The 21389-nt window shown below is 39.5% G+C and overlaps 1 protein-coding gene across 3 annotated transcripts in view; it reads left to right on the top strand.

Annotated features, from left to right (window-relative positions):
• The window catches only part of LOC111605158 (tyrosine-protein phosphatase 10D), a 59563-nt gene continuing 38174 nt past the window's right edge, over positions 1-21389 (top strand). For all 3 annotated transcript variants that reach the window (XM_030223538.1, XM_030223537.1, XM_030223536.1), the window contains exon 1: positions 1-356. In XM_030223538.1, the coding sequence (XP_030079398.1) occupies positions 195-356 (162 nt within the window). In that variant the 5' untranslated portion in view covers positions 1-194. The remainder of the gene's footprint in view (positions 357-21389) is intronic.

Genomic DNA, 21389 nt, shown 5'->3' with positions numbered 1-21389 from the left:
AACAATGCATTTGCTTAAAACAAAAACTACTCCCGTTACGAAAATGTCGAAAATTAAAAGAAATTAGCCAAAGTGCATTGATAAAGTCAAAAAGCAAAACGGAGAAAAAAAATAATAATAAAAACAACTGAAACAACAGCGTTCAGATAGCAATAGTAAGCAACAAGCAACAACAGCTACAAGACGGCCACAAAATGTTGGACACGCTAAGCAAAGCAACAACAAGAATTCGACTCAAAAGGCAGCAGCAACAGAAACAGCCAATTGGAACAACAACAATTACGACAAGATCAACAACAGCTCGGCAGCATTGTTGGCTTTGGAGCTTCGCATTTTTGGCAGCATTTTGCGTGCAGGTAAGCAGAACGGTTCCTTTATGTTTAGATGCAATGTATACATGCAGGCTTATATGCATGGATTTTTGAGGCGCAAGAGTTTTTTCTTTTGATGCAATTTATATATGTGTATAAGTAGATAAGCGCTTAACCCCGTAAAGAAAGTGGGCAATATGCTGTAAATGGAATGAAAATGTATTTTGTATTCAAAATAATATAATATGTTTATATCATATTATTACAGAGCTCAAATACAATTGTCTAAGCATTGTTTATTCTATATATATATCAAATTATTTGCAACGCGTATTCATAAATAAATTTGTCGACCCAGTAATTAAAAAACTGCGCATTGAGGGGTTAACTTACTGCTCAGCAACATTATGCACTAGCAACATGGGTCTGGCAACAAGAAGAACAACACGCACATAAGAGACGCGAAAAATCACAGCTGCACTTGCTGCGTTCTCATGCTGGTCTCTTGTTGTTGTTGTCGCTGCCTTTATCATTGTTGTTAGTGGAGCGCGCATTTCCCATGTTAATTCAATTCAATTTTGGATTTTTTTCCCTTCGCATTGCGTTTTATGTTCGTATTTGTTTGTTTTTTTATGCTACTTGCAAAACTTGTCTTCTAGCCGAGCGCAGCGTATAGCGGGTGTTGCTTAGTGTGAAGGGAGGTGTGGATAGCAGAGGGGAGAGGTAATTTTGGTATTGTTTTCTTCTCTGTTATACTCTTTTTCGCTAGAGACCTTGAGCACTGAGCCAGCCAATTGGTGCGAATGAGATGCAAACAGTCGCAACCAACCAATGAATATGCATTCCCCGAGATGCGAACCAATACACGGATACAAATACAGATACGAATACAAATACATGTGAATAAAGATACGTTCGATTTATAGCTAGATCGTGATGTCGATTGCATAACAATGGAAGTCTTAATAACATAATCATTTTATGAATGCAGATTGAATATTAAAGATTGAATGAGTAAAAGTTGAATATTTTACGTGTAGTTAGTTTTAGTTTCAGTTATAGTTAACAAATAGCGATTGTTAGGTAATTTATTTATAGATATTTAACATATTATTTATTACAATTGCGATTTATTTGGAGAGCTTCCATTTAAATGATAATAAGCATTTGGCAAGATGTATTAGCTGCGCAATGGCATGTGCCGCCATTAAGAACTTGTGAGTAGAAGTCATAAAATAAATAGCTAAGCAAAATAATGACTTTTTTGTTATTTATATTTTTTTGTTGCTGGAGTTAGCAATTGAACGTCACGTAGTTCTAATAAAGAAAAACAACTCTGGTCGAGCATGTTTAGTGCTTAGATTCCGTTTAGTCACGCTTGTGTAATCGGAATTGGGAACTAGTTCGCATTGGTTCTTTGCGGCTCACTTTACTAGAGATCGATTTGAAAGGCTTTTGTTTATTACAGCCAGCATCCATGGAAAATGTCTAAGCAGAGCAAATTAATGTGACAGCCAGAAGGAGGCGTGGCAGTGTCCTGATCAGAATGATGACATAAGCCGAATTAGACATATTCGTCAGTTTCTCTGTCTCGTATATATGGATTCTTATATACAATACACAGTGAAAGTTGATCACTTTGTTTTGATACCTTATCTTATTTGTTTATTATTGAAAAATATCGATATTTAGACTACGTTTTTTTAATGTAACTTAAAGACCATTAGAGCTAAAGACGCTAAATATTATATTAAGATTTTTGATACCTTTTCCCATTCACCAACCTCCCTCAAATTGAATATTACTCTTCTGAAATTCGAGATTTGTGTTCTATATTCATATAGCATCAGTTCAGAGTAGCTTCTAGTCGGGCAATCCCGACTAGCGTTCGTTTTATTTGGTTTTTTTTAGTTACTTCCGCTGATCCATCACAGTAAACTGTTATTATTGTTATGTTCGTTGTTGTTTGTCTATTCGATAAATGAACGCAAAAATTTATCATTTAGTCACATACCACGAATTGAAATTGCTTTGCATTGTGCTCGAACGTCATGGCCCAAAAGTCACGTCTGCCGCTTTGAACAGACCCCAACTGAAATATACCCATAAAAAAAAAATATATATATATATTTATATATAAGGTTTATAATCTGCAAAGCATTGCACTCGCGTCTGGTTCAGCGAACTGACCCAAAAAGTTTGTTGCTGTCTTTTGCTGGTGTAGGCGTTGCTTAAGGTATTATTCGATAAGTCTTCAAATGTAAAAAAAAAACTTGTTCTAGGCTTACACTGAAAGAAAAGGGGAGAAAAACGGAAGACTTTGTGTTTTGGTAGATCAAAAGCGTTAAGCTATAAAACCTTCTATATAAAAAACGGATCTTTAATCTTTAAGTTTTTAGTGTGAAATAATAAACAGAAATCCAATACCAATAAGAACTGTTCGAAAGAATTTTAAAGATAAAACTGGCTCAATGCAGATATAGATACAAAACCAGATGCAGATACAGATAAATATACAGATACAGATACAGATACAGCTAAAGATACAAATACATATATAGATATAGATACAAATATGGCAAGGACTGCGGATATATGAGCTGAAACGGATGCGCGGTAAATTAAGCGCAAAGTGCGGCCTAATTTGTAGCAAAAACAAAAAAAAAGAAGAAGAAAGAAAAACAAAATAGAAAATTAAATAAAAACAATTAAACAGACGAGGACAGAAATTAGAAACAAAATGAGATACAAATACGATTCGCTGTGGATTTTTGGCTTTGGCTTGGCGTTGGCTATGGATTTCGGCTGCAATTGGTTTTGGCTTTTCGGCTGCGAGTTTGGCGGGGAACGTTGGGCTAATTTGGGGGCGTGGCACGGGCAGCTGCACGGCAATTAAATGCACGGCTGCCAAAGACAAAGGAGAAGGGACGCAGATGCGTGTCGCCGCAGATAAGAGCGACAAAGACAGTCGCTCTCTCCCTCCCTCTCACACTCAAACATGCCCATATTAAGCACAATGGCACGTGTCAAGCTGGCCTAAAGAAAGAGTCAACAACAACAACTGAAACAGACGCAGATGCAAAGAACAGAGTAGACCACTTGAAGCTGCAAAATGCGGCTGATTACAATTTGTTGTGCACACACAGAATGTGTAGTGGGAGAAGCTGGCAGCGAACTCAATGCAGTCCTCGTCAGAGAGACACACAGACTGACTGTCTGACTGACTCAATGACTGACTTAACGGCTGACTAACTGCCTCGAAATGGCAATTGACACCCGGCGAATGCGTTACGCATGATTAAAATCTAGTTCGATAAATATCGATAGAGGCAAAATAAATCAGAATTTTACCTGATGTGAGATAGTATTGGAAGAGAGATAGAGAAGGGTGAGAGTAGTGGAGAGGTAGCAAAGTGGGAGAAAATGAAAAAGAGAGCGAGACACTGAGAGAGAGGGAGAATGAGAGAGAGAAAGATGTAAAGAGAGATAGAAAGAGTTTCTCTGGAGACAGAGAGAAAGAGCCAGAGAGAGAGAGTCTCTCTAGAGAGTCAGATGTAATAAAAGAAGTTATTTTGATGTAAAACAGCTAATTGGAACGTGAGTGTGGAACTAGTTCTCTTCTGAAGGGAACCAGCCAAGTTCTGACCTACAGAACCAGTGAGAACTGGAGAACTGAGAAGAAAGCTAATAAAATCCAATGAAAATCTCGATGCACGAACTAGACTGACTCGACAAGTAGCAGCTGGAATCTGGTATCTGGTAACTGGCATCTGCTGGCTACTTCTGGCGTCTGGCATGTGGCAATCTGGGATCTGGCATCTGGCGATGGCAATGGGCAACGGGAACAAGTTCACGTATCCAGCCAAATGGGGAGCTACGAATGCAGTCGATGCGTGCATCATAAGCCAAAAATAGAGCGACAAAATCAACAAGAGCTTCTGCCGGAAATGTGCCATCAAAATGCGAAAAGATGCAAAGAAAAAGAGAGAGAGAGAGAGAGAGAGAATGGGAGAGAGAGAAGCGTAGGAAAACGGAGGAGAAAAATATGAAACAGGCAGCGAGACGACTTTAAAGTAGACATCGGAAATGGAAAACGCCACTTGATTTGGGCTCATGCATGAATCGTGCATCTATATATGACATGGTATACATGGTATATATATATCTATATATGTATATATACCGACTCGCTTTCAAGTGTTGACAGGCAGATAAACAGCTCTGCGCAACCATTGCGGAAGTATTTTGGATACAAATCAATTGCACGACAGACACTAGCAAAAGTAGAAAAGAAATCGCTAAGTGAGCTCTGTGCTGACTGTGCCTAACTGAGAGATACCCTGTAATAAGCCAGTATGCAAATATCATGAATCCAGGTCTTATATTTGCCAAGACTAACGATATTTATCGATTTATAGCCAAATAATGGCTTGAAGTTAATGTGAGACTGCGCCTAACTAAGAGATACCCTGTAATAAGTAAATATTAAAAGAAAGCAAAGAGCATCAATCAAATATCATGAATCCAGCTCTTATATTTGCCGAGATATGCTTAAAAATACTTAGCTGACTAACGATATTTATCGATTTATAGCCAAAAATTGGCTTGAAGTTAATGTGAGACTGTGCCTAACTAAGAGATACCCTGTAATAAGTAAATATGAAAAGAAAGCAAAGAGCATCAATCAAATATCATGAATCCAGCTCTTATATTTGCCGATATTTATCGATTTATAGCCAAATAATGACTTGAAGTCAATGTGAGCTTTGTCTATGCAGTCAATTATAAAAGATTTTCGCTGCTTGCTGTGGGCTTAAGAGTAAGAGTAACAATAATCGATAAATAAGGTTGCATTGTTTATCGATACATTTAGCTTAAGTTGTTTATTAAATTGAATCCAAATTAGGTGCATTAACTTTCAACTAGGCTTTAATAGAAAGGCGCTTAAATATGCACATTTATCGATTGCGAACGAATTTATCGAATAGTTGGCAAACGAACTTTTGGCTATCAATCAACATTTACTGCTGATCAAGTATAACTACAGGGTATTTCAAGCAGCCATTGTCGTATTTGAGGTCATCGTAAAATTCGTAATGCCCAAATTACTCAGCAAACGCTGTCTTCCACACACACACACACACACAAAGTGAGGGTGATTTTTGGTGTAGTTTCATTTCTCTACATATGTATGTGTGTGTAAAAAGTCGCTTAATATTTAGTTGTATGTTGTAAGTGTGGCATGAATCATGCATTTGTATGATGAACTGTGCGGACTTTTTTTTTTTGGTCTGCGCTAAAGCGCCGAGGGTGAACCGCCCTCGACTTCACTGCGCTTACTCCCCCACCTAGTCCACCTTCCTTCCCGTTACTGGCCATAGCTTTCTCTTTGGTCTTTCCCTAACAGTTCGTCAGTTGGGCTTTGGGTTTCGCGTCACCCCTCGAGACGCTAGTTTTTGCACCCACTTGAACGTTATTAAAGTCATTAGATACACAGACGTACACTAAAACACACACACACACACACACGCACACACATGTACATACATCATATAAGCTAAAACTCATTACTATACAAGTTGATATAAAAATAATACACTTGAAGCAAAATCTGCTTGATAAACTTATAGCTTTATAACAATCAGAGTTCATCTATAACTTATTCTAACGCCCTATCCATGCATACATACCTATCTCAAGCTTAGTTCAAGTCGATAAATCGATAAGTGTTCTTGGTTTCTGCATCCACACAATTATTATATATGCAGCTAAAACTCTCGTTTTCTTTGATCTTATAGATCTTCAGTTTTCTTCATCTTTTCTTTCATCTTTGCTTTCAAAGATAATCTTGTTCTTACACTCCATAAATTTGTTGCACTTCAATGCAGAATACCTCTGGCACTCAACTAGTTTTTCTTCAAGTGTACGCTTGCTCTTTACTCCCTAATTACAGTTGCTATACTCAGAAAAACTTTGTGTAATGCCCAAAATAAAAGAAGAGAAAACTGAAAAAAAAAAAAATCATGAATCAAAATTTGCGTAAATTCATAATGAGCTCGTCACAAAGTAAATCTCATGAAAGTGGAACAATGGGAAGAAGCAGACAATTTGAGAGGAAATCTTTAAAGTTGAAACAAAAGCACACATAAAAAACGGCAATTGTTTCAAGTGAAAGATGCTTTGCGTATGAAGCGATAGTTCAAATTCGAGGAACATCGAGGCGAGTCTTTAGCTGCTTCAAACGAACCAGCTGAACGGGTTCTGGCTCGTCAGACTGACTTCGTAGTTGATCAATTGATATGTATGTATGGAAGTGCTCTTTACATTAAAGAGATTATAAATTTATACAACTTTTAATATCAGTTCATCGGCTTATTAGACAGATTATTAGCTCAACGCATGGCAAAAATAAACTAAGTAGATATATTTTAATGATTTGATGATTTAATGACAATGATTAATGACTGATGACCAAACGCCAATGACCAATGACCAATGATTAATGACTAATGACTAATGACTAATGACAAATGACAAATGACTAATGACTAATGACTAATGACTAATGACTAATGACTAATGACTAATGACTAATGACTAATGACTAATGACTAATGACTAATGACTAATGAAATGACTAATGACTAATGACTAATGACTAATGACTAATGACTAATGACTAATGACTAATGACTAATGACTAATGACTAATGACTAATGACTAATGACTAATGACTAATGACTAATGACTAATGACTAATGACTAATGACTAATGACTAATGACTAATGACTAATGACTAATGACTAATGACTAATGACTAATGACTAATGACTAATGACTAATGACTAATGACTAATGACTAATGACTAATGACTAATGACTAATGACTAATGACTAATGACTAATGACTAATGACTAATGACTAATGACTAATGACTAATGACTAATGACTAATGACTAATGACTAATGACTAATGACTAATGACTAATGACTAATGACTAATGACTAATGACTAATGACTAATGACTAATGACTAATGACTAATGACTAATGACTAATGACTAATGACTAATGACTAATGACTAATGACTAATGACTAATGACTAATGACTAATGACTAATGACTAATGACTAATGACTAATGACTAATGACTAATGACTAATGACTAATGACTAATGACTAATGACTAATGACTAATGACTAATGACTAATGACTAATGACTAATGACTAATGACTAATGACTAATGACTAATGACTAATGACTAATGACTATGACTAATGACTAATGACTAATGACTAATGACTAATGACTAATGACTAATGACTAATGACTAATGACTAATGACTAATGACTAATGACTAATGACTAATGACTAATGACTAATGACTAATGACTAATGACTCATGACTAATGACTAATGACTAATGACTAATGACTAATGACTAATGACTAATGACTAATGACTAATGACCAATGACCAATGACCAATGAATAATGATCAATGACCAATGACAACATAATTATGAAGTTAATAATAATAAAATAAATAAATCAGAATTATAACAATAATAATAATAATATTCATAGCAATGATAATACTCTGAGTAATTCCAATCATAATTAAAGTGGCAATAAATATTTCTATAATGAGGACTGCTCATATTAAAAGAGTTGAATTAAAAATCGATTTCCACAGCCGCAATGCAACGCTAGCCATGTGCAATGGGCCATGCATAATGCAGAAGGAAATATGTGTGCTCGACTAGGTAATACTCTGTAAAAATACTTTTGTATTATCATAAGAAGAAAGAGAAATATATTTTGAAATTTGAGAACGAGCGGAAAGGTCTTATTGAGTTTTGTGTTGCTTAACTCTATCAATTAGGTTTCCAGTTTTCAACCAGCTGCTTGATGTAAATCTGCTGGGTATTGCGAGAAGAAAAGGCAGGCGAGACAAAAGAAAAACTATAAACAATGTAAAAAACATGCAGTGGGAAAATGCACAGCTCGCTGTTTGCTTAATTGAAATTTATTGAGTGCGCATTTGCAATTGTTGTTTGTAGCCTGCTGTTTGTTGTTGTTTGTATGCCAGTTGTTGGTGTTCAGTTGCCCATGTGCTGGGCTACTGCGGGTGCGATATGCAGCCTCCGTGCGCGCTGAGAATGTTATGATTACAGGATATTGCCCCTTGACTTTATTATTTCTGATTTGCCTATTCGCCCAGCACTGTCCGCCTTCCGCTCCTTGCCTCATCGTACACCCACATCCCTCGTCTCATTGGGCTGCTGTCTGGCTGAACATTTGGCTGCTGTTTGCAAAGAAGTACACATAGCACGCAGAAGCTCACAATATATATCACAATATATACCTTACAATGAGCTTTGCAATGCACTTTGCAATGAACTTTACATTTTCATTGTGATCAGCATTGCTCAAGTTGATTTTTGACAGCTATCAATTCAGATTTATCTAAGAAAATACTTTCATTGTCAGAGTGGCCAGCCCAACATTTAAATTTGAGCTAGATAAAATGCCTTGAAATATTAATATGGCTTATATATGTATATTCAATGAAGCTAGTCAATCATTAGGTATGAGCTTGCTAGTTTCACGTCTAGTCAACAAGCTGATCAATCTGTGTCGCTGTAAACTTCATGAATTCTGAGAACAGCATCAATCAATATTGGCTCAATCAATCATTAATCAGTGTCAGTGCATTTCAAGACCAAAATCTATATTCAATTTTCAATATCCAGCAAAATTTATAAGTAGATCAATCAAATCAGCTTTTAACATCAATCAATTGGCAGTCAATCAAACAGCAATCAACATGTGTGCGTTGGTGAAAGCCCATTTGAATGAGTCTTTATGCAAAGCTAGCTTAAAATCATCAATCAAATTTTTACATTTTCTATTTTTATATCAATCATCATCATCGTCAATCACACTTCATTGAGACAACTATTTACTTAGCAGTTTCAAGCATCAACAGTCATAGAACTCTGTAAACACAACTCTTATTAAGAGTGTGACCAGTCCTTAGGTCATTGTCGCTATCAATCACCATCAATCTCCAGGCAATGAGCACGTAATAGCCATCATATGTAATATGTCTGATTGGCAACTGTCAGTTGCTGCCCTTTAGAGGCTAGGCAAGTGAAGGCGTGCTCATGTCTGTGCTGCCATTGGAGTACTATATATATATATATATATATATGTGTGTAATTGGCAGTGTGGCCAGACTGATTGACACCTGCTGCTGTTCGTTTATGCGAGAGAATCACATGTGCAGAAACTTTTGCCCAACTGTCGACTACTAATTTTCTGCTTGTCTTTGCTTCCAACTGCCAATCAGTTTCGTTGACAGTTGATTTGACTGGGCGGAGGTGAATGAGTGTTTGAATGCTTAAATGAATAACTCATGTATTCAGTGGAGAGTTATGAAGAATATAGAGCCAAAAAAAAAAAAAAAACACTCAAATAATCAATTTGTTTTCATTTCAAGTGAGTTTTACTATGAGAAGTGCTTTGAGGGCTTACTTTGAATACTCGTTCACGCTGTGAAAAGTGAGTAGCTCTGGCATCGATAAAACCCCTACATCATATAGAAAAGTGAGCTGTGAACGTGCATTAGTTAGCGGGTTGCACCCAGCTTATTCGCTCTTGACTGGTCTATGAATCATTTCAATGAGTTTCAAGTGCATTCAATTTCATTTCGTAGCTCTCAATGAAGCATTTACGCTTTTAAATTATTTGGCTAGACAAATGCTAAATGTTTATGGGCCTCAAAACTCATTCACACACGCACACACGCACACACGCACACACACGCATTCATGCACGCACTCCCACACTCATTGAAGCATTGAATGGACTCACGATCAGAGCATTTGGCTGGGCAGGGTGTGAATTCATTTGTAGTTTTAATTATTAGTTGCTGCTGTCATTTGGGCATGGAAACGGAGTGGCTTTTGGAATGGCACTGGGTGGGGTAAATATATATATATATACATATAGAGACATATGTATAGTCGAAACGAGCTCAGGAAATGCGTGCCATGTACACATAATGACCGATTCTGAGCTATCGGGGTGACTTTCAGTTTCTTAACCTCGCCTCTACCCTCTGGCCTCTAGCCACGCTTGTCCCACCCTGCTGCTTGAGCGCATCTACCCACCCACCCTTCCACTGATGCGCTCCGTTCAGCATTGACCTTGATGCGCGTTGATAGCGGAAACCTCAAAGCGAACGCTAACTCAATCAACTTCCTCTCCAGCTCGCAGCTGAAGCATGGAAATGGATTACCAATCGAAGCTGCAATGGAATACCTGAGTGATCACTTAATTAACGGTTCGCAAGGTTCTGAAGGTAGCTAAATATCACAGGGAATAGATGGAAAAACTGAATGAGACAGAGAGACAGACAGAGAGAGAGAGACAGAGAGAGAGAGAAATGCGTAGAAATATCCAGGCAGAAAGATTCTGAGAGAGATTGAGAGAGAGAGAGAGTGATACAAAGAGAAAAGTAGAGAGACACATGTAGAGAGATAGAGAGAAAAATGTACAGAGGTATTGAGAGAGAGATAGAGAGAGACAGAGACAGAAAGAGAGATAGAGAGAGACAGAGACAGAGAAAAAGAGCCAGAAATACATATATATATATGTATATAGACACAGAGAGAGAGAGAGAAAGAGGAAGGTACGGAGTGATGCTGAGAGATGCTAAGAGAGATACAGGGAGGTAGAGAGAGAGAGATTTCAAGACAGATATGCTTAGAGAGAAATATAGCGAGATGAAGAGAGAGAGTGATACACAGAGAGTGAAGTTTAAAAGAGACAGAGACAGAAAGACAGCGCGAGATATAAACAGAGGAAGCTAGATCGAGAGAGGCAGAGAGAGGGAGGGAGAGACTGCCTTTTGCTCCTATATCTCATATAGAGTATCATACAGCTGCATAAAGAAGCAAGAGCTTAGTCCTTCCATAATAATATGCATATGAATATTTCCATGCCATGCCAAAGACCCAGCTCTAACTTCAAGAGCTTAGCCAGCAAAGCAGAAGCTTCTCTATGAAAAGAAACTCTTTTAGGAGAGATGCAGTTTCTTTGATTTGATTTATAATTTTCTGCTTAAATAGTCCAAACTCAGCTCAACTACAGTGAAGCTTCTGCAATAGACAATCTGCAGCCAGCAGCCCTACGGCTTTGCCTCTGAGTTAATGTGTGAAGCGCCTTTTGCATTTCAAGGATTCGCAATTTATTAAAATTTTCTACACTTTTTTCCGGCTGTCAAGTGCACGTCTGTTCCTATACAGATGTATATATATATATATATATATATTTATATATAAGTATATTACTGCCGTAGGGCAATTATATACCCCATGCTCTCGCTCTCTCTTTCATCGCTCGTCTGTCTGTCGGTCTTTGTAAATTATGACTCCCTGGTGCATAGTTGAGCTACGTTCCGCACCCTTCAGAGCTGCCTAGAGGCAGTGGCTGTGGCAGACGTTGAGGCTGTTGCATCCACACGAAGTAGCTCGTTACAAGTTACATGTGCAGCGCTGGAGTGGCATGCCCCGCTTGCCCCTTTTAACTGGCCAAGCCTATAACTAGACGGTAAACAAAACGTTTAGCATAGAAATGGTCTGCCTCCAAAAGGAGGCGTGGCACTGGCTCGTCGATGCGTTTGCCGTAAACGGTTTGCATAAACATTTCAGACGCTGGCACTTTACGGTTTACCGGAGCCCCGACGACTACGTGCCGAAGTGCACGGTAAAGTTCTTGCCGCAAGCAAATTCAATTTGCCCGCAAGACAGAGGAAGACAGTCAGAGAGAGAGAGTGAGACAGATAGTCCGTTACAGTTTAGCTGGAGGCATTTGCGCTTTAATGAAATTCCGCTTGTAATTCGCAACTCGTTCAAGCGCCAATTGAGTTAACTGCTTCACTGACATTTCTTTCTTGTGTCTGGTGCCTGGGAACGGCTACGCAGGGTTACTTGATTTTCTGGAAATGTATGTAAAGCCCTTATATTGCTGAACAGTATTATGATTAGACTGACGAGCTGAGCTAGTGTCTATCCGTAAGCTGCAAAAGCTCTTAATATTTTGATAATTGCTTATTATCGATCAATATCGATAACTTAACTTGTAGCTCAGCTTATAGATTTCTGTGATAAATACTTCGATAGGGAATACTTTCAATTTTTGCCTCTCGCCTCTAACTTATTTCTTATTTGATTGTGATGCATGTTGGGATTTGTTTTGCTAGCATTAAAATGGAGCCCGTTAACAGCTACTGCCACGTGTCGCAGCAGCATTTTATTGCTTCATTTTTATGACTTTAGTGTTAAAAAAAGGCGAGACTGAAGGGGAAGAAATCAGCTTGTGTTAGGAACTAGTGTATATCCTGTAATTGGAGCCAGATATAGCTTAAAATTCTAGCTAGAAATTAATATTGAACAATTCTTGAATAATTTTTGAAAATCGATATTAATCGATTTTGGAAAATGATATATTTTCGATCAGCAGTATATGTGTAAGCAGATGAGCAAGTGAAATAGTTAATACAGAAGTATTATATTGCAAATACATGCCTAACGATATTTATCGATAGACATAACAACAATAAATGCTGCTAATAATTGTATATAGAAACTTATTTCTTTAATTAATGATTAATCGAGAGTTTCTTTTTTCAATTCAGGTATTCTAGTCTTAAAGTGTGCTGAAAAAGGTCTATCGAGTCTGATCGATAAATCGATATATGTTCACAACTTTGTGTTTAAGCACTTAGGTCTTAAAAAATATATATGTATAGGAATTGTGGGCTCAACAAGCTGCTCTTCCGGCTCTTTCCACTTTTTACAGGGTATAGAAAAAGAAAAAAACTCAAACTAGCGCAACAAATCAAAACAGTCCGCCGTTGCCGCTGGCGCCGCCTGCTCAGCACATTTTCGCTCGCAATTTTTGTGGGTTGCATTTTTAACACTTTTCATTACGAAGTTTTTTTGTTGCTGCTCTTGATGTTGGCTCTGGTTATTTCCCAGGGGTTGGCTGCCGGCCTGCCAACGGGGTGGACAGCCCAGCATTCAGAGTCTGAGATATTTTATATTGTTTATCGATTGGCCTTCGATTGGGCAGAGCATGGCAATGGCACGAGCCGAGCCTGTCGTCTGTCAGCGTTTCTCAAACTCCTTCAGCACGTTCGATGGGGTTGGCTTGGGCCAAGGCTTTGTTGGTCAATGCATTGCACATTAGTTGAGAGCCAGTCGAGAGAAAGTTCATTAAGTCCATATCCATGTCTGCTGAAATTTATGCAAAATCAAAGCCTTATTTTTGACAAAGTTATGCGATTTAAAAGGGATTACACGGCACACAACCAGCTAGAGAATGCGAACAGCAGTTGTTGAGCCCGGCAACAACATCAGTCTCTGCTTGCCAACAGATGTGACATAGTCCCAAAGAGGACAAAGAGGAGCTGAGGCTGATGGTTTCAGGTGTTGCATTCGTTTTTGCCAAGGTTAACGCACCCAAGCGACCGCGCAATGCCAACCACCACCACCACCACCAGCACCACCGGCACCAGCAGCAACATCAAAGTCGTGACTTCTTTCTACGAAAAATTGAAATGTTTGCGCTCTAATTTCATCTTGAGTCGGGGGTTAAACGCAGCTACAGCAACAGCAACAGCAACATCTATAATTGTGCTTGGCACAATTACATTGATCTCTTCGCCAGGGTTGTCGCACATTATTTATAATGACAGCAATAACAATTGTGCTGCACTCGCTCATAGACATAAAATTAAGCTGTTTTTCCAGTTACAGCTTTATCTCTTATGCACACACACACGCTCTCTCTTCCCCTCTCTCTCTCTCGCTCTCTTTCTAACTGTTGTCCTCTTTCTCTATCTCTTTTTAGTCTCAGTCTCAGTCTCAGTCTCAGTCTCAGTCTCAGTCTCAGTCTCAGTCTCAGTCTCAGTCTCAGTCTCAGTCTCAGTCTCAGTCTCAGTCTCAGTCTCAGTCTCAGTCTCAGTCTCAGTCTCAGTCTCAGTCTCAGTCTCAGTCTCAGTCTCAGTCTCAGTCTCAGTCTCAGTCTCAGTCTCAGTCTCAGTCTCAGTCTCAGTCTCAGTCTCAGTCTCAGTCTCAGTCTCAGTCTCAGTCTCAGTCAGTCTCAGTCTCAGTCTCAGTCTCAGTCTCAGTCTCAGTCTCAGTCTCAGTCTCAGTCTCAGTCTCAGTCTCAGTCTCAGTCTCAGTCACAGTCACAGTCACAGTCTCAGTCTCAGTCTCAGTCTCAGTCCCAGTCTCAGTCACAGTCACAGTCACAGTCACAGTCACAGTCTCAGTCTCAGTCTCAGTCTATGCCTTATAAATAATATTGTATTAAGCAATTTGAAGTCTGCATCAACTGCAACAAATCTCAAATTTAATCTCTTTCTTATTCTCATCCTTTCTCTCTCTCTTTCTCTTGCAGGTATGTACAATGATGTAAAGTGCGCATAGCCTCGTAAGCTCTCATAAGTCCACTTAAGCGTAAAGTGTAGAAACAATGCGGTAAGCTTAATGCAGAGATCACGGCCTCTGCATTGAAGGAGTTGAAAAATAAAACAAGTAAAAGTGTTTTAGTGGGCAGTGCACGACTAGTAAATACCCTGAAGTCAGCAGCTATCTAGAATTTTATGATGCCGAAGCTTTTAGTGCTCGCTGTTCAAGCTTTTGGCTACACTGCCTAAAACAAGGCCACTTTGAATATCGACTTGTTATCGATAACAAGGAAGGGCATGCGGTTATGCTGCGTACTGCCTATGGGCCTCTGCCACGCCTCCTTCTGCCAGTTACAACACAGAAACAAGTTACCCTATTTACCCTTTGCCTTTGGGTTCCGAGTACAAAAAAAGCAGCAATAAATGCAGATGCAAATGCAGATCCAGCCACATCTAGATATACGCAAAGAGGTGCAGATACTTTTGTGAGTGTGTGTGTGTGAGTGTGTTTGAGATACTTTTGTGCATTTATGCATATGTCTTGTGGCCATAATTCAAGTTTATTGTCACTGGGAGAGACAAAGGGAACTCCAAGTGGTTTTCTGTTGTTGCCATGGAAAGTGTTGTGTGTAGCATTTGCATTTAGTCATGAATACATCCGTATTCATAGCCAGGCATATGCTGTGCAAGTGAATAGATCTGAGTGCATCATGGGGCAACACAGAATTCGTATGCTCTTGCCCGAGCTGAAAGTGTTTTAACTTCCACAGTCGGCACGTGATGACAACACAAGAATTTGTGAAGCTTAAAGCAATCTCAGCTTTAAGCTCGAGAATTTATCAACAAATATTTATGTTCTTATAAATATTTGCGTATGACATGTTGCTTTAGCGATAAAATAGCTGTTATCGATTAGTCTTGCATAGCTCTGCACGCTTATGGCTCTTGCTATCGATACATATAATCGTATATGTGTCAGCGTGCTTATGTCTTGAGACTCTACGAATATATATATTTCATAGTATTATAAATACATTTATCGATATTAATATCGATAGCTAATTACGTCATGTTAGCTGATGTCAGTGTATATATAATGCACAGTGCTCAAAAGTTTCTAGCTTAACTAAAAAAAAGAGCACATAAATGTATAAGCAAATGAATGAATTTATCGATGTGACTATCGATAACTGATTAGACAATATAAGCTGATTAAACAATGACAGTTTCTTCAATATAAAACGAGCTTAGGTCTAATTAGAAATTTGAGCATTAATTCTGACAACTGACATTTATCGATAAATATATCGATAGTCCGTATAAAGCGAGTTTCTATTTGACTACAACGACTCGTAGTACTTATCGTTTTACATTCATATATCATTAAGTACTTGTTATTATTTCTTACTTTTTCTTGTTCTTTTGCTTCTTCTTCTTCTTCTTCTTTGCTTATCGACTACGTTTCAATCGCCTTTTCCATGCAATTATCTAAGGCGCTGGCTTAACAAAGCGTTTCCACTTGCAAATTGAATGCCACGCCAACGCCCACATTTTAATGGGGCATGGGCGTGACTGCCTATATAGCTATATACCCTTTTTTCTCTCTCTTTCTCTCTCTGTCTCCCTCGCTCGCTATCTCTTTCTCAGTGTCTTTCTTGCATTGTTTGCCCAGGCGACTTGGCACTTGTTAGCCACAGCTCCCGCTGCCCTGCGCTCTCTCTCTCTCTCTCTCTCTCTCTCTTTTAGTCGCTGTCTCCCTCGCTCTTTAACTGTTTCGCTTTCATTCTCGAACTGTTTCTGTGTATTTATCTCGTCTGCCTGATTTCCGCTTTTTAAATGCTTCTGCCTTCAGCTGCAGTCTGTCCTTCAACTGGTCCCCCACGCACGCACACACAGCACACCCATAAGAAGTGTGCGTGTGTGTGTGTGTGTGTGAAGCGATTATCAATGCGACAGCCACTGCGTCTCTGTTGCTCTTTCCCCGCTAGCTCTCTCTAGCTTGGCTAAAGCAGATTTATTGCCATAGTTTGTGCATTGCAGCTCACCTGTTTTTTTTATTTGCCTTTCCTCGCTCGCGCTCGCACTCTGTTTAATTACACCTGGCTTTCTGTCTGTCTGCTCAGGTGCTAAACGGCATATCATGAACGACTCAGACAATACTAAATTCAAGTGCTTCGGCAGCAATTGGCAATTGGACTTGAATTAACAACGATTTAGCTCTTGATTAACTACAAATTAGATCAAGTTTAGAGCGCTATTTAACTAACCAATTAACTGTGAATTAGCTCTGGGCTAAAGTCCAGTTGACGTCACTTAGATTAAACACAAGTGGAAGATAAAGAGAGAATGCATATGAAAATGCTTGAGAATGAGAAGAAAGATAATCTTCTGAAACTGAACAGACTATGAAGACTCTAAAGTGTGAGAGGGAGAGGGAGAAGAGAGAGAGGAGACTGAGGGAAACAAAGCTAGAGAAAGGCACAGACTGACCAAGCGAAAGGGAGAGAGGGAGAGGGTTAGAGTGGGAGTAAAAGGGGAAGAGTGAGAGTGAGAGTGAGAGATATAGAAAGGGGAAAGAGAGAGAGAGAGAGAGAAAGAAAGATAGCAAGTTGGAGGAAAATATATCAATAAAGAGAAAGAGAAATAGAGAGTGAGAGAGTGAAAGAGAAATGAGAAATAGAAAAGTTAGATAAAGAATATATATAAAGAGAGGAACTGAAAGGAATAGAGCCAGCTGCTGGCTGAATAAGACAGACAGAGAGAGAGAGAGAGAGAGCATAGAGAAAAAGAGAAAGAAAGACAGCAAGAGTAAGAGGAAGAGAGAAAGCGCAAACGAGATGTGTGCTCTCGAGCGAACAAATGCAATTGATGTGAGAAGCGTGAAGAGTTGTTGAAATGTTGTGGCCAAAGTGTTGAATGTTGACCAATTAGAACAGTAAAAGGGTTGACCAGCGGTGGGACAAAGCACAGAGTTAGAGAGAGAAGGAAAGAGTGAGAGAGACAGAGAGCGAGCGCAACTGTTGAATCTCATATGCAAATGTGATCTAATTAAGCGTGTTGCCAGATCATATCACAGTTGCCACATGATGTTGACTCGCTGAGTGCTGAGGGCAGGGGCTTGGCTCAAGGGTTAATCAGATTAAAGCGCTTAATTGTGTGCTACCAATTGAAGGAGTAGACTTTTGATAGAAATGCGAAGAAAAGCGAATAGCAAAACGAAAACGAAAACAAAACAGAAAAAGAAAATGTAAATGAAAATGAAAATGAGAATGATTAATTGCATTTGGCAGGTTGCTTTGCGAAGACGTTTGCGCAAAAGAACTACGCAACATCCCCTGGCTGGCCAAACCCCTGAGTCCCTTCCCCGCCTCGTTGGTGCGCTGTGTGTGTTGGGGGGTTGTTTTTGCTTTGCTGATAAATTAAATTGAATTCTGTGCCTCGTGATGAAATCCGTTTAAACGCAACTTTAGCCATCGCTGGCGGCACTCCCCCTTGGAGCACTTCAGCGCTGCTGCTCCACAGAATCATCATCATCATCAGCATCATCCGTGTGGAGTGTTGTTGTCGTTGTTATGGCAACAACAGCTGCTGCCCCTCTCTCTCTCTCTCACTCTTCCTCCCCCGTCTACACACATACACACACACACGCACACACACACACTTGTCGCCACTGAGATTTTCGGGTGGTTTCCTTGATAATTCGTACACTTTTCTCTCATTGCCTCGCCTCTCTTCCCATCTCTCTTCCACTCTCTCTGCTACTGCATTCCCATAGACTGACATTATTTTTGCCATTTCCCATTTGGCACTCAACCCCTCTGCAATCTGTTTACCATGCCACAATCCTGCTGTGCTTTGACAGCTGTCACATTGTGTTTCTTCTTATCTCAGTTGTTCCAACACTTTGCTGTTGTTGTTGCTCCGTTGCAGACTTATTTCCGCTATGATTTGACTTGATTAATCGACAGCTCAGACTTTTCGCAAATTTTGTGTGCGTTGAAACATGATTTAGCCTTTCAGCATATCAACAGGTCGCATCGCAGGATATATTCATAATTGTGAGCAAGTGGCATTGGTGGAGTATAGAAAGTGAGTCAATCACTGGGTTATTCAGACTTTCAGTCATTTGTCAATGCTGCTCATAGTTAAGCAGTAAGTTATTGAGTAAGTCAGTCAGTCAATCAATCAGTCAATCATCATCTATTTGTCAAAAATTGACCAATCAGTCAGTTATCAATCACACAATCAGTCAGTTGGTAAGCCATAGCTAGTCAATCAAACAGTCATTCAATCATGCAGTCAATCAATCAGATTTATCAAATATGCAATCAGTCAATCAGACAATCAAATCATGTTTACTGAGCTATTTAGTTAATCAATCATTCACTTAGAGTTGAACATGCACAGAGTCAATCAGTCAATCAATCAAACTGTCAGTGTAATCAGACTTAACCAGCAGCTTACTCACTCAATCATTCAATTTGAGTTGCTTCATTGGGTTAGTCAATCAATCAATCAATCAATCAGAGAGCCCAAATGTTAGAGTTCATAAGTCAATCAATCAGGCAGTCAGATTAGCTTTATCCAATAACCTGCGCAATCAATCATTAAATATTACCTTTCAGGCTGCGTTTCACATCAATCAGAGTCAGTCAAACAGACTACTAGTCATATCAATCAGTCAATCATAGGCATGGGCACACAACGTTGAGTTTCATGACTTCAACCTGGACATCGGCTCACATCCAGTTTGCTCTCGCAGCCATATTATATAAAGTGCTATTATATAATGAATTTTCTTTTGAAATGAACTTCTCAACTTTATTGCCAGAGTCGGCGAAAACTTTTAAGCCCGAGCATCCGCCGTTTCATCGAATAGTTTTCCCCAAGACAATGGGCGACGCTGAGCGGCAATGAGGCAATGCGACAATGAGACAATGAGACAATGCATATGTCAATTGCTCAATAGCTGTGACACTTGATAAAAGCCTGCTTTCAGTTCATCACGATGATGAGGAACTACTTGAAGTCTGCCAAAAAAAAACAAGAAAATAAAGCAGGAAAGGCAAAAGCAATGAAAGAAAACAAATCTCTGGCAATTCGCCAAGTTGTTTGGTTGTGGCTTTGACAGCCTTTGCCAAGTTAGTTGGCAACTTTTTTATTGGCACTTCGGCGACAAAGTTGGCAACTCGCCGCTGTTGCCCTGTCTAAAATGTCGCGCACATTTATAGACATTAGCGGTTCATTAGCGATTCAATGGTTCACTGGTTCCAGTTCACCGATTCACGCCACCGACCCGACCCGCCCCGACCATAAACAAAGAGGAGCCTCGTCTTTTATTCACATTTCCGCTTTCACTGTGGCAAATTCCTGTAATTTGCGGCCAACTGCCGCCAGGTGTCGCCATTGTGCAATGAGGGAAATTGCATTTGCCTGCAACTGCTTCTCTACGCTTCTCCCTTTCTGCCTACTCCATTTCATTTCGTTATCCCCGTTGTTAACTGCTTTCTGTTTGTTGCATTGTTGTTGTTCGTTGTTCGTTGTCGTATCGTTGCCTACATTTCCGTTACAGACAATTGGGCGTGGCTGGGCTACGCCTACTAACAAGCGCAGCGAGAAGCAATTAGAGAAGCGGCACGTGCTATCTAGCTACGCCTAGTTTCCCTTACACAAAGCCTTGTGTAGGGTCTGTGCAGCAGCAAAGCAGGGAGAAGCTTAGCAGCTTAGAAGTGAGCCGATTATTAAAGTTTGAAGAGAGAAGAGATGGTAATTTGAAGGAAAATCTATACAAGCTCAAGAAGTCAAAGCATATTATATATGTAAGCTACAGGAAGAAGCGAGCAGCGTGTAAAATAAGCAATTCAAGAGAAGTTAAAGCAAGAAGCGTAGGAGAAGCAATGCAGAGAGTAGCAGCAACAAGAAGTTTAAGCCAGAAGCGCAGCGGATAAAGTGCAGAGAGTAGTCAAAAGAAAAAGAAGTTCAAGGAAGAAGCAAAGCAGCAACAGCAAATCAAATAGAAAAGCAAAGGCGAGCGAAGAGAGCAGATAAAGCAAGAAGCAATCCGAATTACTAATAAATAGCAGTGACACAGGTGAGCTGCTTTGCAAAGCCTTAACATTTACAGGGTAGCTGCTAGTCGAGCCTATCGCTTGCTTATTTATGCGTGTTGTCTTTTTATTTGTCTTCCTTTTTTTCTATATTAATGCCTCTGACCCAATTGCAAAGGACCGCCCAAAGAGCTTTTCATTGATTATCCAGGCAGGTGTGCGTGTGTGTGGGCGTAGGTGTGTGTGTGTGTGCTAATGTAGCTTTTGCTATGTCAATTTTTAATATTAAATCCGAGCAATGTGGTTAAATCAAGCGACACTGATGCAATTAAAACGAAACGCCGGACAGCAAAAAGGATGCCGAATGGCAGCAGGCGCTGAGGCAGGGGGTCAACGAGGTCAACGGGGTGGACACTGTTCAATGGATGAAGGACGCACAGTGAGGCAGCCAGGCAGGAGAACCGACCTGGGGACGAAGGGACAGATGGCTATGGGAAATTGCATGGAAAATTAGCTCTGATTCAACAGCAGAAGAAGAGA

This window comes from Drosophila hydei, unplaced genomic scaffold (genome assembly GCF_003285905.1).
Source record: "Drosophila hydei strain 15085-1641.00,03,60 unplaced genomic scaffold, DhydRS2 tig00000237-arrow-arrow-pilon, whole genome shotgun sequence".
Taxonomy (NCBI): domain Eukaryota; kingdom Metazoa; phylum Arthropoda; class Insecta; order Diptera; family Drosophilidae; genus Drosophila; species Drosophila hydei.
The sequence above is the reverse complement of the archived record's forward strand: the minus strand, read 5'-3'. Positions and strand labels throughout refer to the sequence as shown.